The sequence below is a fragment of the Bombyx mandarina genome, chromosome 17 (genome assembly GCF_030267445.1).
Source record: "Bombyx mandarina strain Sakado chromosome 17, ASM3026744v2".
Classification (NCBI taxonomy): Eukaryota; Metazoa; Arthropoda; class Insecta; order Lepidoptera; family Bombycidae; genus Bombyx; species Bombyx mandarina.
In genome coordinates, this window is record NC_143223.1 from 103,237 (window position 1) to 115,689 (window position 12,453).

A 12,453-nucleotide genomic window follows, 5' to 3' on the forward strand; every position below is an offset into this window, starting at 1 on the left:
CGAGTGCCACACGTGTTATTGTTACCACCTATACCTACTGGTAGCCTTGAGAGGCATAGTATAAGGTATGAAAATGTCACTTTTAGATAGAAATATCGAAAGTGTACGGTGTGACCGAGTGGCGCGACGACGTCCGCAAGCTGCTGATGAAGGCCGGCCTGCTCGGGCGCCCGCTCGTCTTCCTCTTCGCCGACAACCAGGTACCCCTCGCTCCCGCCGCAGCGCCCGAAACACTTACTTATTTCGGTTTACATGCTGTTATTACTCATTAAATCACGATTTTATTGTTTTTGAAGTGAAACTTCTTTAGAATCGTTGTGATTTCAAACTCGATGAAACGAAAAAATAAGTCCATAGAGACACAAACACATAAATGTATAGGATTCAGCCGCCGAGAGAATGAGATAGAACACATTAGACGTTTTTTTTTTTTTTTTTTATTGCTTAGATGGGTGGACGAGCTCACAGCCCACCTGGTGTTAAGTGGTTACTGGAGCCCATAGACATCCACAACGTAAATGCGCCACCCACCTTGAGATACAAGTTCTAAGGTCTCAAGTATAGTAACGTTCTCAGTGTAGTGTTTTTAATAAAGCGCCATCTATGAGATTTTTTAATACTAACGTGCGTATGAAACCTCTTGTAATGAATTTTAATTTAGGACTAGCGACCCGCCCTCGCTTCGCTTCGGAAACATTAAAACACACATGAAACCAAAAAAAAAAATTAAAAAAAGTAGCCTATGTTCATCAGGGACAATGTCGGCTTCTAATGGAAAAAGAATTTTTCAAATCGGTCCAGTAGTTTCGGAGCCTATTCGAAACAAACAAACAAACAAATCTTTCCTCTTTATAATATTAGTATAGATTATACATGAAGTTAAAATATCAATCACAGAGGGCGCTGCCTCATTAGTATGAGTAAAAGTAGTAAAGGTAGTGAAGTAGTAAAAGATAATTTACAATTATTTACTAATGACAAAATCTTACTTAACGTGTATTTTCACTTTTGAAGGTTTCAACTTTACCACGTGTGAATTGCACACATGGTCTTGGTGCATTCTTTTTTCTTTCCTATATCGAAATTCATTTATTCGCGATAGTTGTAGGTAAGTGTTCCGTGGAGAGAATGTACAGACGTTGATTGTGATTATCTCCATACAGCAAGTACTCCATACAGGTTTTGGTGTCCGTAATTATGGCCATTCGAATAACAGAAGTGTATTGTGTATGCTGTAACTACCGTATACAGATAATGTACGAGGGTATGGTGGAAGACATCAACATGCTGCTCAACACCGGGGACATCCCCAACCTGTACGGCATGGACGAGAAGGTCGAGATCCTGGACAAAATGCAGGCCGCCGTCAGGGAAGCTGTGAGTGTACTCCAGCACGTCCAGTCATTTGTCAACGACACGCCACATCAACTCTCGAGACATATCTATACTCGTAATCCAGCAACTAAACAACCCTCTAACTTTACACTCCTCCCAGGGTAAAAAGATAGAGACGAGTCCACTGGCAATGTTCGGATACTACGTGGAGCGCGTCAAGGCGAACCTGCGCATCGTGATGGCCATGTCGCCCATCGGAGACTCCTTCCGCAACCGTCTGCGCATGTTCCCGTCGCTCATCAACTGCTGCACCATCGACTGGTAGGTACACGCAGATGTGGTCACAGCCGCACGCACACGTGATCACGCCGCTCGTGATCTCAGCAACTGACCTGCACTTACCGAGCGACAGGTATCCTCTTGTCTAAGTCGTAAAATAAAGTTCCATCGAATTATGCTATACATATTTTTAATATAGAATTTATTACTTACTTTAATTGAGAACAAATATGAGTTTTTCAGAATTGGAACTATTTCGGTTATGTGTTGTGCGGAGCGAGCTAAATGTGAACTTATTGATAATTACATCGTACATTAATGCTAGCGTTTTACTCAACTACTAAAACTACTACGGTTTGTAATAATTGTCTGGTGTCGTAACACACTCGGAGATAGTCAGCTGGCGGCAGGAAACAACCTATACAATATGTGGTCTGGCGGTACAGGTTCACGGCGTGGCCCCCGGAGGCGCTGGAGCGCGTGGCGTGCATGTTCGTGTCGCGCATGCCGAGCGTGGACGAGGAGGAGCTGCGCGCCGCCTGCGTCACCATGTGCCAGCTCTTCCACACGAGCGTCGTGCAGCTCAGCGACAGGTCACCCGCTGCTCCCCTTACCAATAGCGACGGAGCTACGAGCGCAGCTTCACTATATACGGACTAATCTCAATGGTTTCCAGGTTTTACTCTGAACAAAAGCGTAAAGTGTATGTCACGCCGACGAGCTACTTGGAACTGATCAAATCTTTCCAAAATTTATACGCTATGAAGGTCGACCAGATCATAAAGTCCCGAACTAGGTAAAGTCAAGTATGTCAGTGCTTCACATTAAAGTATCTTCGATGTACATAGCTCCTGTTCTGATTTGCTGTTAGATACGAGACTGGATTGGAACAATTGGACTTCGCAGCCAGCCAAGTCGCAGTGATGCAGCAAAACCTAATCAACTTACAACCGCTTTTGGTGGAAACATCAGACAAAACTGAGAAACTCATGATTAAAATAGAACAGGACACGGTTGTTGTTGAAAAACAAAAAGAGGTTATTTTTCCTTTTAATGCATGTCTCGTAACACAATATACGTACACAAGGATGAAGTCGAGGGGAATGATAGCATTGTGTATGAACAGATTGTAGGGGCAGACGAAGCCCTGGCCAACGAAGCCGCTGCAGCAGCACAGGCCATCAAGGACGACTGTGAGTCAGATTTGGCCGAAGCCGTGCCTGCGCTCGAAGCTGCCTTGAACGCTCTCAATACTCTCAAACCTGCCGACATCACACTGGTGAAGAGTATGAAGAACCCGCCTGCCGGAGTCAAACTGGTCATGGAGGCCGTCTGTGTCATGAAGGGAATCAAGGGAGATAGGAAAATGGATGCTAATGGTACCTATGAAATATTGAACCACGTGATACATGACAAATTAGTTTTCATTTATATTTGTGGCGATTGTTGTTACAGGAAAACCATACGAAGATTTCTGGGGTCCATCACAGAAGATGCTGGGTGACATGAAGTTCTTAGAAAGTTTAAAGAATTACGATAAAGACAACATTCCGACAACAGTAATGAAAAAAATCAGAGACAAGTTAATACTGAATATGACTAGACATACTAGTAAGTGGATGATTGGTTATTATGTTCCATGTTCATTGTGTACTTATTATATTGCAGGTACATACCGGACCGTGAGTTTGATCCTGCCGTCATAGCCAAGGTGTCGTCAGCTTGCGAAGGGCTCTGTCGGTGGGTCAGGGCTATGGACGTTTACGATCGGGTCATCAAGGTATCAATACCGAATCCATAATAACAGACGACTCAGTCTCTATTTATCGTCAAATACAATTTCAAAAGAAAGTAAATAAATGTTTAGGTTGTAGCTCCTAAGAAGGCTGCGCTGGCTGAAGCGGAAGCGGAACTGCAAGCCCAAATGAACACCTTGAACGACAAAAGAGCCCAACTACAAGGAGTGCTCGACAAGTTGCAGGTCTGTTGCTTTCAGGGATTCACATTCCGAGAACCGGCTTTATACTACTAGGTGCATATTATATCTATTGATTTTAGGCATTGAACGACGAATTTGCGGAGATGACACGCAAGAAAAAAGGCTTGGAAGACGAGATAGAGTTGTGCTCCACGAAGCTGTGTCGCGCCGAGCAGCTCATCGGCGGCCTCGGCGGCGAGAAGGCGCGCTGGACCGAGCTCGCGCGCCAGTTGCAGGAGTTGCTCTCCAACATTATTGGTTAATTTACCTGCACTCAACTTCCGAATATATATTTCAATTGGCGACATCCATGCTCCACTGCTGCGTGGATGTGGTGCGCGAGCAGAAACGAACAGACGAAACCCATTTAGCAAACCTCAACCATTACTTATGGTGAATTTGCAAACTTTAATTAAGATCCTATTAGATTTGTTTATATGGAACTATTATTGAATATAGGTGATGTGCTGCTGTCTGCTGGTTTTATAGCATACCTTGGTCCGTACAGCGTCAACTATCGAAGAGAAATTATACAAGTTTGGAACGCCAGAGCGAAAGAACTCAGTAAGCCTTCACTAAATCTTTTTATATGTAATAAAGTTAATAGATGCGCATCAGGAAATTATAGCGCAGCCCATGTTGTACAGACATCCCGTGTTCGGATTCGTTTTCTCTGATATCGACCCTGGGAGAGCCGGTCGTGATCCGCGCCTGGAACATCGCCGGGCTCCCAGTCGACGCCTTCTCCATCGAGAACGGCATCATCGTCGAGAGGTCGCGGCGCTGGCCGCTCATGATTGATCCGCAAGGTGAGCGCGTCCCTGCTCGCACTTGACTTCGACTCCCTTCACTGCACTGTTGTTCGGTTACTGCTAATGGAACGTGCTCTGCCAACCGACCCTGCTTCGAGATATTATTCCCGAGTTGTTATTTTGAAGTCATCGTGGCCTAAAGGTGTGCTCGTAACAAGCGCCGTAGCCGTGTCGCTGTTTCATTAATACTAGCAATGGCAAGAACAAAGCAGATACTCGTTATATTGGAAGTAAAATCTATAATTTAACATGTACCTACCTATAATTAAATTCTAAATAATTATTTAATTAAATAAGAACAAGCAAGCAAATGGATAAAGAACATGGAGCGCGAAAATCAGTTGAAAGTGATTAAGCTGACCGACACGGGGTACGTGCGCGTGCTGGAGAGCGCCATCCAGCTGGGCCTGCCCGTCATCCTGGAGAACGTGCGCGACAAGCTCGACGCCGTGCTGGAGCCAGTGCTGCTGAGGAACGTCTACAGGTGCCGCATTGTGCCGAAACTTTATTGTTTCTTGAAGAGCCCCCAATCCACCCTGCCTACGATCGCTGGGACCCCTCTGGTCTCCGACCACTCCGGCACGACAACCACACGACAGGATTTTACACCTGTTGACGGGACAGCTTCCCAGGGCGGAGATTAGTAGTGACACTCTGGTTCAAGTTAGGTAGTGACCGGCGGGCCGACGGCGGAAACCGTTTCGCTGGGTCTAAGTATCACCAAGATTCACCCCTGACAAGAAAGAGGGAAAGGAAGGAATAGAGCTGACTCCAACTATCGCGTCCACTATTCACAGATCTGGCGGTATGGATTGTTTGAAGCTGGGCGACAACGTATTGGAGTACAACTACGACTTCCGCTTCTACATCACGACGAGGCTGAGCAACCCCCATTATTTGCCCGAAATTGCTGTCAAAGTTAGTAGCATGCCTTCTTCATTAATTAAACATAAGTTCTCTGTAAGTCACGAGCTCTCCTAATTCGTTTTGTTTCGTAAACAGGTGACACTCTTAAACTTCATGATAACTCCGCAAGGACTACAGGATCAGCTGCTGGGCATCGTGGTGGCGCAAGATCGACCCGAACTAGAGCTGAAAAAGAATCAACTCATTGTTGAAGGAGCCACGAACAAAAGGACTCTCAAAGAAATCGAAGATAAGATATTAGAGGTGGCATAGGACATATTGACTTTTTTTTAATTCTGTACACGCCTAGGTACATAACTATTTCCGATCCAGTGGTAGATTCTGCGAAGCACTGCTTTTGCTAGGGCGTGTTAGCAACACTTCCGGTTTGAGCCCCGTGAGTCACCTACACGTCAAGGCGAAGCTGAAACAGCCTCTCAAGGCTATCAGAATAAGTAGGAGAGAAAAAAATAATAATACGGCGTCGTTTGGGACTTACTTGAAGCGTGCATCCCTTTCCTTTTTTTTTAAAAGGAAAAGTAACTAACGCCTATCTGAATATTGTAAAAGTATCCAGCACTCACACGTACAAATTTTGTAAGTGCCTCTGCTTCCAGTACGGACCACTCGGGTGAGAAGCAACAAAAGGTACTGTGAGCTGGTATTCCGGTTGGAAGTTATAGATGAATGCGGTGAGAATGTGGCGTGCAGGTGCTGTCGTCGGCGGGCAACATCCTGGAGGACGAGTCCGCGAACCAGATCCTGTCGTCGTCGAAGGTGTTGTCGCTGGAGATCGAAGCGAAGCAGGCGGCGGCCGGCGTCACGGAGCGCGACATCGACGCGGCGCGGCTGCTGTACGTGCCCGTGTCGCGACACAGCTCCGTGCTCTTCTTCTGCATCTCCGACCTCGCCAACATCGACCCCATGTACCAGTACTCGCTCAACTGGTACCTACTGTTACTACCCTTTACTACGCTAACTATTCCCACACTCTTACGACACTAACTATATATACAAATACCGAATGCTCAATACAATATTGCTTAGGTGGGTGGACGAGTTCATGGCCCACCTGATATTAAGTGGTTACCGGAGCCCATAGACATCTACAACGTAAATGCCGCCACCTACTTTGAGATATGAGTTCTGAGGTCTGTTTTTACAGTACAACGGCTGCCCCACTCTTCAAACCGAAACGCATTACCTACTGCTTCACGACAGAAATGGGCAGGATGATGGTACCTACCCGTGTGGACTCACAAGTCCTACCACCAGTGATTACTTAAATTATAATTTTGCAGGTTTGATTTTTAGTACACGATGTTATTCCTTTACCGTGGAAGTCAATAGTAGGTATTTGTTAAGTACCTACGTATTTCATTAGAAAATTTGGTACCTGCCGGCGGGATTCGAACACCGGCAAGATACGAATGCACCGGATGTCTTATCCTTTAAGCCACGACGACTTCATAACGTACGCAGCTATCCGGGCAGCTTAGCAGCCCACTGATCGTCTTCCCGAAGAACACTTCAATGCTTACCGTCTGCGGATGTTTTAGGTTCATAAACCTGTACAACCAAGCGATAATCAACTCCCCGAAATGTGTGAATCTGGACGAAAGATTACAGAGTCTCAACGCGTACTTCACTAGAAGCATCTACGAGAACGTCTGCCGCAGCCTCTTCGAGAAAGATAAACTCATATTCTCGCTTGTGCTCACGCTTGGGATCCTCAGAGCCAAGGTACCACTCTTATATGTACCGTAGTTTTAATCTTCACTTGAATACTGTCGGCGTCGTAAGGAGGACGAAGTCGCGGCGCTGGAGCAGCAAATTCACTAACACGCTTTAAATAAAGTTCCTTGGCCGGCGACGGTAGTCGCAACCCACAGAACCCTTACCCGACCCGATCGGTCTGTCCGTCTGTCCGGTTCTCACAGTCATTTTACAAGGCATTTGACTAAGCATGTTGCTGATACAAACGTGCACAGAGTTATCTGTTTCTATTATCTGACGAAGCGTCTTGCGGATAATATATGTTTAAAAAAAGGGGTTATTTTATTATTTTATGAATATAGTTTTGTTTATATTTACAAGGAGAACAAGCACTATACAATACAAAAATATAAATTCAAAAAAGTTAGTAAGTAACTTTGTTTATTTATTTATTGTCAAGATCCACGAATGAGCTCAAGACTCTGTTTATGAACCCACCCAATGTCAGCACCCACTTAGAGACATGTGGTCTTGGCCGTGGGCTCGTCCCAGCGAGGAAGGTGAACCTCGACCGCCCGTCTACAGACGGTTTAGTGGGCGGCTACCAGATTCAACGGAGAAATATCTAATCATAAACTATATAGTTGTAGTTATTTGAAACGATGGCTATACAGAGGCGGCACGAACTCGCGTCGCACCTCAGGTGTCCCCCGCCTGTGCACGTTTGTTTTTTTTGTAGGGTATCATTGATGATGATTTAGTAGCATTTCTGCTGACCGGAGGAGTCGCTTTGGAGAATCCGTATGAGAATCCGGCCCCGGCCTGGCTCTCTGAGAAGTGTTGGTCCGAGATTGTGAGGTGCAGTAATCTCAACGGGTAAGTCCAAGTATCGGCAGCATCGGCTGAACTCAATATGGCTGAAATTAATTATATATTTTGTGACAGGCTGCGTGGTTTTAAGGAAAATTTTGAAAATAAGCTGAAAGAATGGAAGGACTTCTACGACCTCTCAGCTCCACACGAAAGTCCGTTCCCGTCTCCTTATGACAAGATTAAAGGGATCCCTAAACTAATCATTTTAAGGTAATTTTATTGAAATGTTCGTCCTAATATCTTAATAATATACTTCAAATATTTTCTTTTTCTGCTAATATTAAAACATAATAGTAACTATGTGTTCACAGTGTTGGCGCGTTGTTTATTCACTACGATTGCAAGTTTATAGCTTTTGTTGTTCAAAGTATATAGTTAGGTATTAGTCGGGCCATCAGTTTTGTTCCAAACTCTTCATTGTAACAATTGTGCAATTGTATTTTTGATGTTTGTAGAAAATATTTACCTAGTTTATAACAGTATATAAGATACCGCCTCTGACCGGTTATCTAACCCGATGTCTACTTAAAGCCAGGCGGGCCGTGCGCTCGTCTACCCATAAGTATAGGGCATTGGAAAATAAGGTGTTGTTATATTATACATAATAGCCATTTATAGTTTAGAATGATGATATGACGTGACCAGATGCATCCGACCGGACAAGCTGATCCCGCTGGTGCAGCAGTACGTGACGGAGGAGATGGGCCGAGAGTACATCGAGCCGCCGCCCTTCGACCTCGACAAGTCTTACAACGACAGCAACTGCTGCTCGCCGCTCATCTTCATTCTGTCCCCCGGCTCGGACCCCATGTCCGGCCTCGTCAAATATGCCACGGAGAAGAAGGTGGTCAGCTTCGAGACTATTTCACTCGGCCAAGGACAGGTCAGAACTGCACTTACACGTTTTTCTATGACGATACTTTTGGGAATTGATACTTCCCACCTCCGCAGGCTTACCCATACCCTACTGTTGACCCCTGAGGGGCGAAGAACGGGAAGTACCTAATACAATTGAAACCGGTGGTAAGACTCGTCCGACTGGCAGTCGACCACTGGAGTCTGTCGCCCAACAGTTCCGTCGTGATACGCGTTATTTGTTTAGAGAAACAGTTCTATTTCATTCCCTCTATTTCTTATCTTCCCTAATGGTGGTGTAAATGTCCCGATGGAGATGCGACTTGAGAGGTCGAGTAGCGCGCTAAGCTCGGAGAAACGGTCTCCGCTGCCGTCTGTTGGTGAGTAGGAGCTGAACCTTGTTGGATAACAATGTTAGGCTTTGGGAATCCAACGTACTAGAGTCGAAGAGCCAAGTGGCAGTTGATGGTGCCGTGTTTCGTATCAACTCCTCGCGGTGTCTGCTCAGTCGCACAGACTGTGTTCCAGTGCTTTTACGAACATTCCGCTGATATGACTTTCTGCTAGCCTCAACCTTCTCTCTCTCCTACCGATTGCAACGTGGACATCGGTAATGTCAATGAATTACATTGTAACTCGGATGCCGTTCATCAACATTTGGAAACAGCGCCTCCTCTCTTACTTTTCTTGACGGAGACCCATATATCTGTCCCAGGCTAAATTTCCTTCCACTACTGTCGTCACCTTCGGGGCCTCAAAAATAGGGAGCTGTAAGTCTTGTAGTTACACGTAGACCATTAGAATTGTGCCTGGGTTTTGCTTGTTTATACAAGTCCCACAACAATGACGCTGTTTCAACTTTGTTATGTCCAAGAGGAGACTGTGTATTCTTGAGCAGTACCCATCAGCGGAGGTAGTGGTTCTGGGAGATTTTAATGCCTATAGAAATAGTTGGGACCTAGAACTTCCTACGTTCCGGGTCAGGCTGCCTAGAATCTCGCTTTGACATTATTGCCTTTCTCAGTTAGTCTGTGTCGATGGAGAGGACATTGTTCGGAGATTCCCTGAGGGAATGAATCAGGAATGAGGATATTCTCAGAAGAATCAAGACAACCGACATAAGCCGATGGATTGCGAGGTGAAGTGACAGTGGCAGGACACATTGCTCCAGGAATAGATGGCCACTAAGACCGAAACTTTGATGTTACTGTGGTACACCTAAGGGGAGGCATGTCTAGCAGTGGACGTCTTGGAGCTAATGACGATAATGATGTTCATGGGTACCGTTAAGCACTTGACACCCGGTGGAACATGAGCCCGTTCATCCGCCTATGCAATAAGAAAGATACGCTTTGTTTTGTCCAGGGACCGATAGCAACAAGTATGATAAAGTCAGCGCTGACGGTGGGTGGATGGGTGGTGCTGCAGAACTGTCACGTGATGGACTCGTGGATGGGCGAGCTGGAGCGCGTGTGTGCAGAGGTGGTCACGCCGCAGGACACGCACCCCTCCTTCCGCTGCTGGCTCACCTCCTACCCCAGCAGAGCCTTCCCTGTCACAGTGCTGCAGAACGGTAACAAACCGTCCAAATCCTTCTAGTTCAGTCCTCACCACACACCGCGATACACGCCACATTTCTATGTGGAATTTAAATAATCATTAAACAAGTATGTTTATATTTATTTTAGGAGCATCCGTCTAACAAAAAGGCGCCATCGTAACTTTACAAGTTCTGTAAACAATGCCGTACTTACCGTTCTCGGTCTCTTTAGGAACGCAATCTGCAGCTCCATCGTTGGGGTACACTATTCCTCCTCCCTACACACGTGCGAGTGTTGCTAACATAACGACGATAGAACGCGCGTCACGGTTAGAACGCGCGCTGTGTGTCGGTCTGAGGGCGGACGCAGCAGAGTTACGTTGCAGGTGTAAAAATGACAAACGAAGCTCCGAAAGGGCTAAAGAACAACATCTACCGCTCGTACACGTCGGACCCCATCAGCGAGCCGGAGTTCTACATCTCGTGCCCGCGCACGGAGGAGTGGCGCCGGCTGCTGTTCGCGCTGTGCTTCTTCCACGGCGTGGTGCAGGAGCGCCGCGCCTTCGGGCCGCTCGGCTGGAACATCCAGTACGAGTTCAACGAGAGCGACCTGCGCATCTGCATCATGCAGCTCCAGGTGCCCCTGCTCGCTTCCATCTCTACACTCGACTTTAAGATGGGTGACCTAGCTCACGGTCCGTCCGCTGCTGAGTGGTTACTGGAGCCCACGAGGTCAAACGAGGTCAAACTCTCGTCGTTGTTATTGTTTCATATAGTACCTACTTCGTACAGATGTTCCTCACGGAGTACTCCGAGACTCCCTTGGAGGCGCTGCACTACCTGACGGGCGAGTGCAACTACGGCGGCCGCGTCACGGACGACAAGGACCGGCGCCTCATACTCTCTCTGCTGACCATATTCTACAATGAAGAGGTCACTTCTAATCCAGAGTGAGTTCGATACAGTTGCCTTTGAAAGCAGAGTACCGATCGAGTCAATCACCAGTACCTACTGAATGGGTAGGCACAACCTTGGGTGTGCGATCATCAAGATGCAATTTGCGCAGCTATCGCTCATAGTGCAGAGTGGCAGGCGAACGGAACGGTGTCTATGGGATACAACAGGACCGGGGTCACCTTAACCTAGATATTGCTCAGGCGGTCAGTTAAAGATTAATCTGAGTTAAGAATTAAACCGAAGGATGTTACAGCTATTCGTTTTCCCCGAGCGGCGAGTACCGCATGCCGGCGAGCATGGAGTACGGCGCGGTGCTGGCGCACGTGCGCGCGCTGCCCTCCGCCGCGCGACCGGAGGTGTTCGGGCTGCACGACAACGCAGACATCACTAAGGACAACAACGAGGCCGCTGCGGTCGCTTATCAATACCTTTGTAATCTAATACCTCTCCGCACGGGTACCTACCCATCACCCTGCCTATGTCTGCCGTCAAGGGCGGGACAGCCGTTATATTACGGAACTGATATAGAACTCATGTCTCGGGCAACGAAATTTACATAGTTGTCGTTGATGTCTTTGGGCTCCAATAACTACTTAACACGCGGCCGAAGAACAAATAAAAATATCGAAAATAAATGTAATGTCGTGTGCAGCTGCTGTTCGGGTGCCTGGTGACGCAGACGTCGGTGGTGTGCGGCGGCGGCGCGGGGGAGGGGCGCGGCACGGCCGACCTCACGCAGGAGCTGCTGGCGCGCCTGCCGCCGCCCTACGACGTGGCCGCCGTGGCCGCCGCCTACCCCGTGCAGTACCTCAACAGCATGAACACCGTGCTCAAACAGGTGACGCTGCTCCCGCCAGCCGCCGCATGCCCGGGGGCGCCTGCCTACACAACCTACCGCGACAATGTACTGTGTCGGTGCAGGAGGTGATCCGGTACAACCGGCTGCTGAGTGTGGTCCGCAGCACGCTGGAAGGCGTCCACCAGGCGGCCTTGGGGCTGGCCATCTTGTCTGCCGAACTGGAGCTGTGCGACGCCGCCTTCGCGAAGGGCGTGGTGCCCTCCGTGTGGATGGCCAAGTCCTACCCCTCCATGAAGCCGCTGGGGTCGTACGTGGCCGACCTGCTGGCCAGGTGCTCACTCGCACTACTTGTCCGGTACCTCCTCGATACCCTACGATCCGTAACGAGTCGAACGACTTTGTG

At 47.6% G+C, this 12,453-nt stretch overlaps 1 protein-coding gene across 1 annotated transcript in view; it reads left to right on the forward strand.

The window, feature by feature from the left end:
- Dnah3 (dynein heavy chain 3, axonemal) overlaps positions 1-12,453 on the forward strand; it is a 50,079-nt gene that overhangs the window by 35,507 nt on the left and 2,119 nt on the right. The window contains 27 exon segments of the mRNA XM_089734325.1: positions 87-200; positions 1,252-1,377; positions 1,496-1,656; positions 2,061-2,207; positions 2,291-2,410; positions 2,486-2,651; positions 2,741-2,993; positions 3,070-3,196; positions 3,283-3,394; positions 3,482-3,595; positions 3,673-3,850; positions 4,052-4,156; positions 4,240-4,401; positions 4,702-4,888; positions 5,202-5,322; positions 5,407-5,574; positions 6,022-6,257; positions 6,870-7,053; positions 7,766-7,902; positions 7,972-8,109; positions 8,545-8,782; positions 10,120-10,327; positions 10,681-10,931; positions 11,087-11,244; positions 11,505-11,664; positions 11,904-12,089; positions 12,173-12,381. Coding sequence (XP_089590451.1) covers positions 87-200; positions 1,252-1,377; positions 1,496-1,656; positions 2,061-2,207; positions 2,291-2,410; positions 2,486-2,651; positions 2,741-2,993; positions 3,070-3,196; positions 3,283-3,394; positions 3,482-3,595; positions 3,673-3,850; positions 4,052-4,156; positions 4,240-4,401; positions 4,702-4,888; positions 5,202-5,322; positions 5,407-5,574; positions 6,022-6,257; positions 6,870-7,053; positions 7,766-7,902; positions 7,972-8,109; positions 8,545-8,782; positions 10,120-10,327; positions 10,681-10,931; positions 11,087-11,244; positions 11,505-11,664; positions 11,904-12,089; positions 12,173-12,381 — 4,466 coding nt within the window.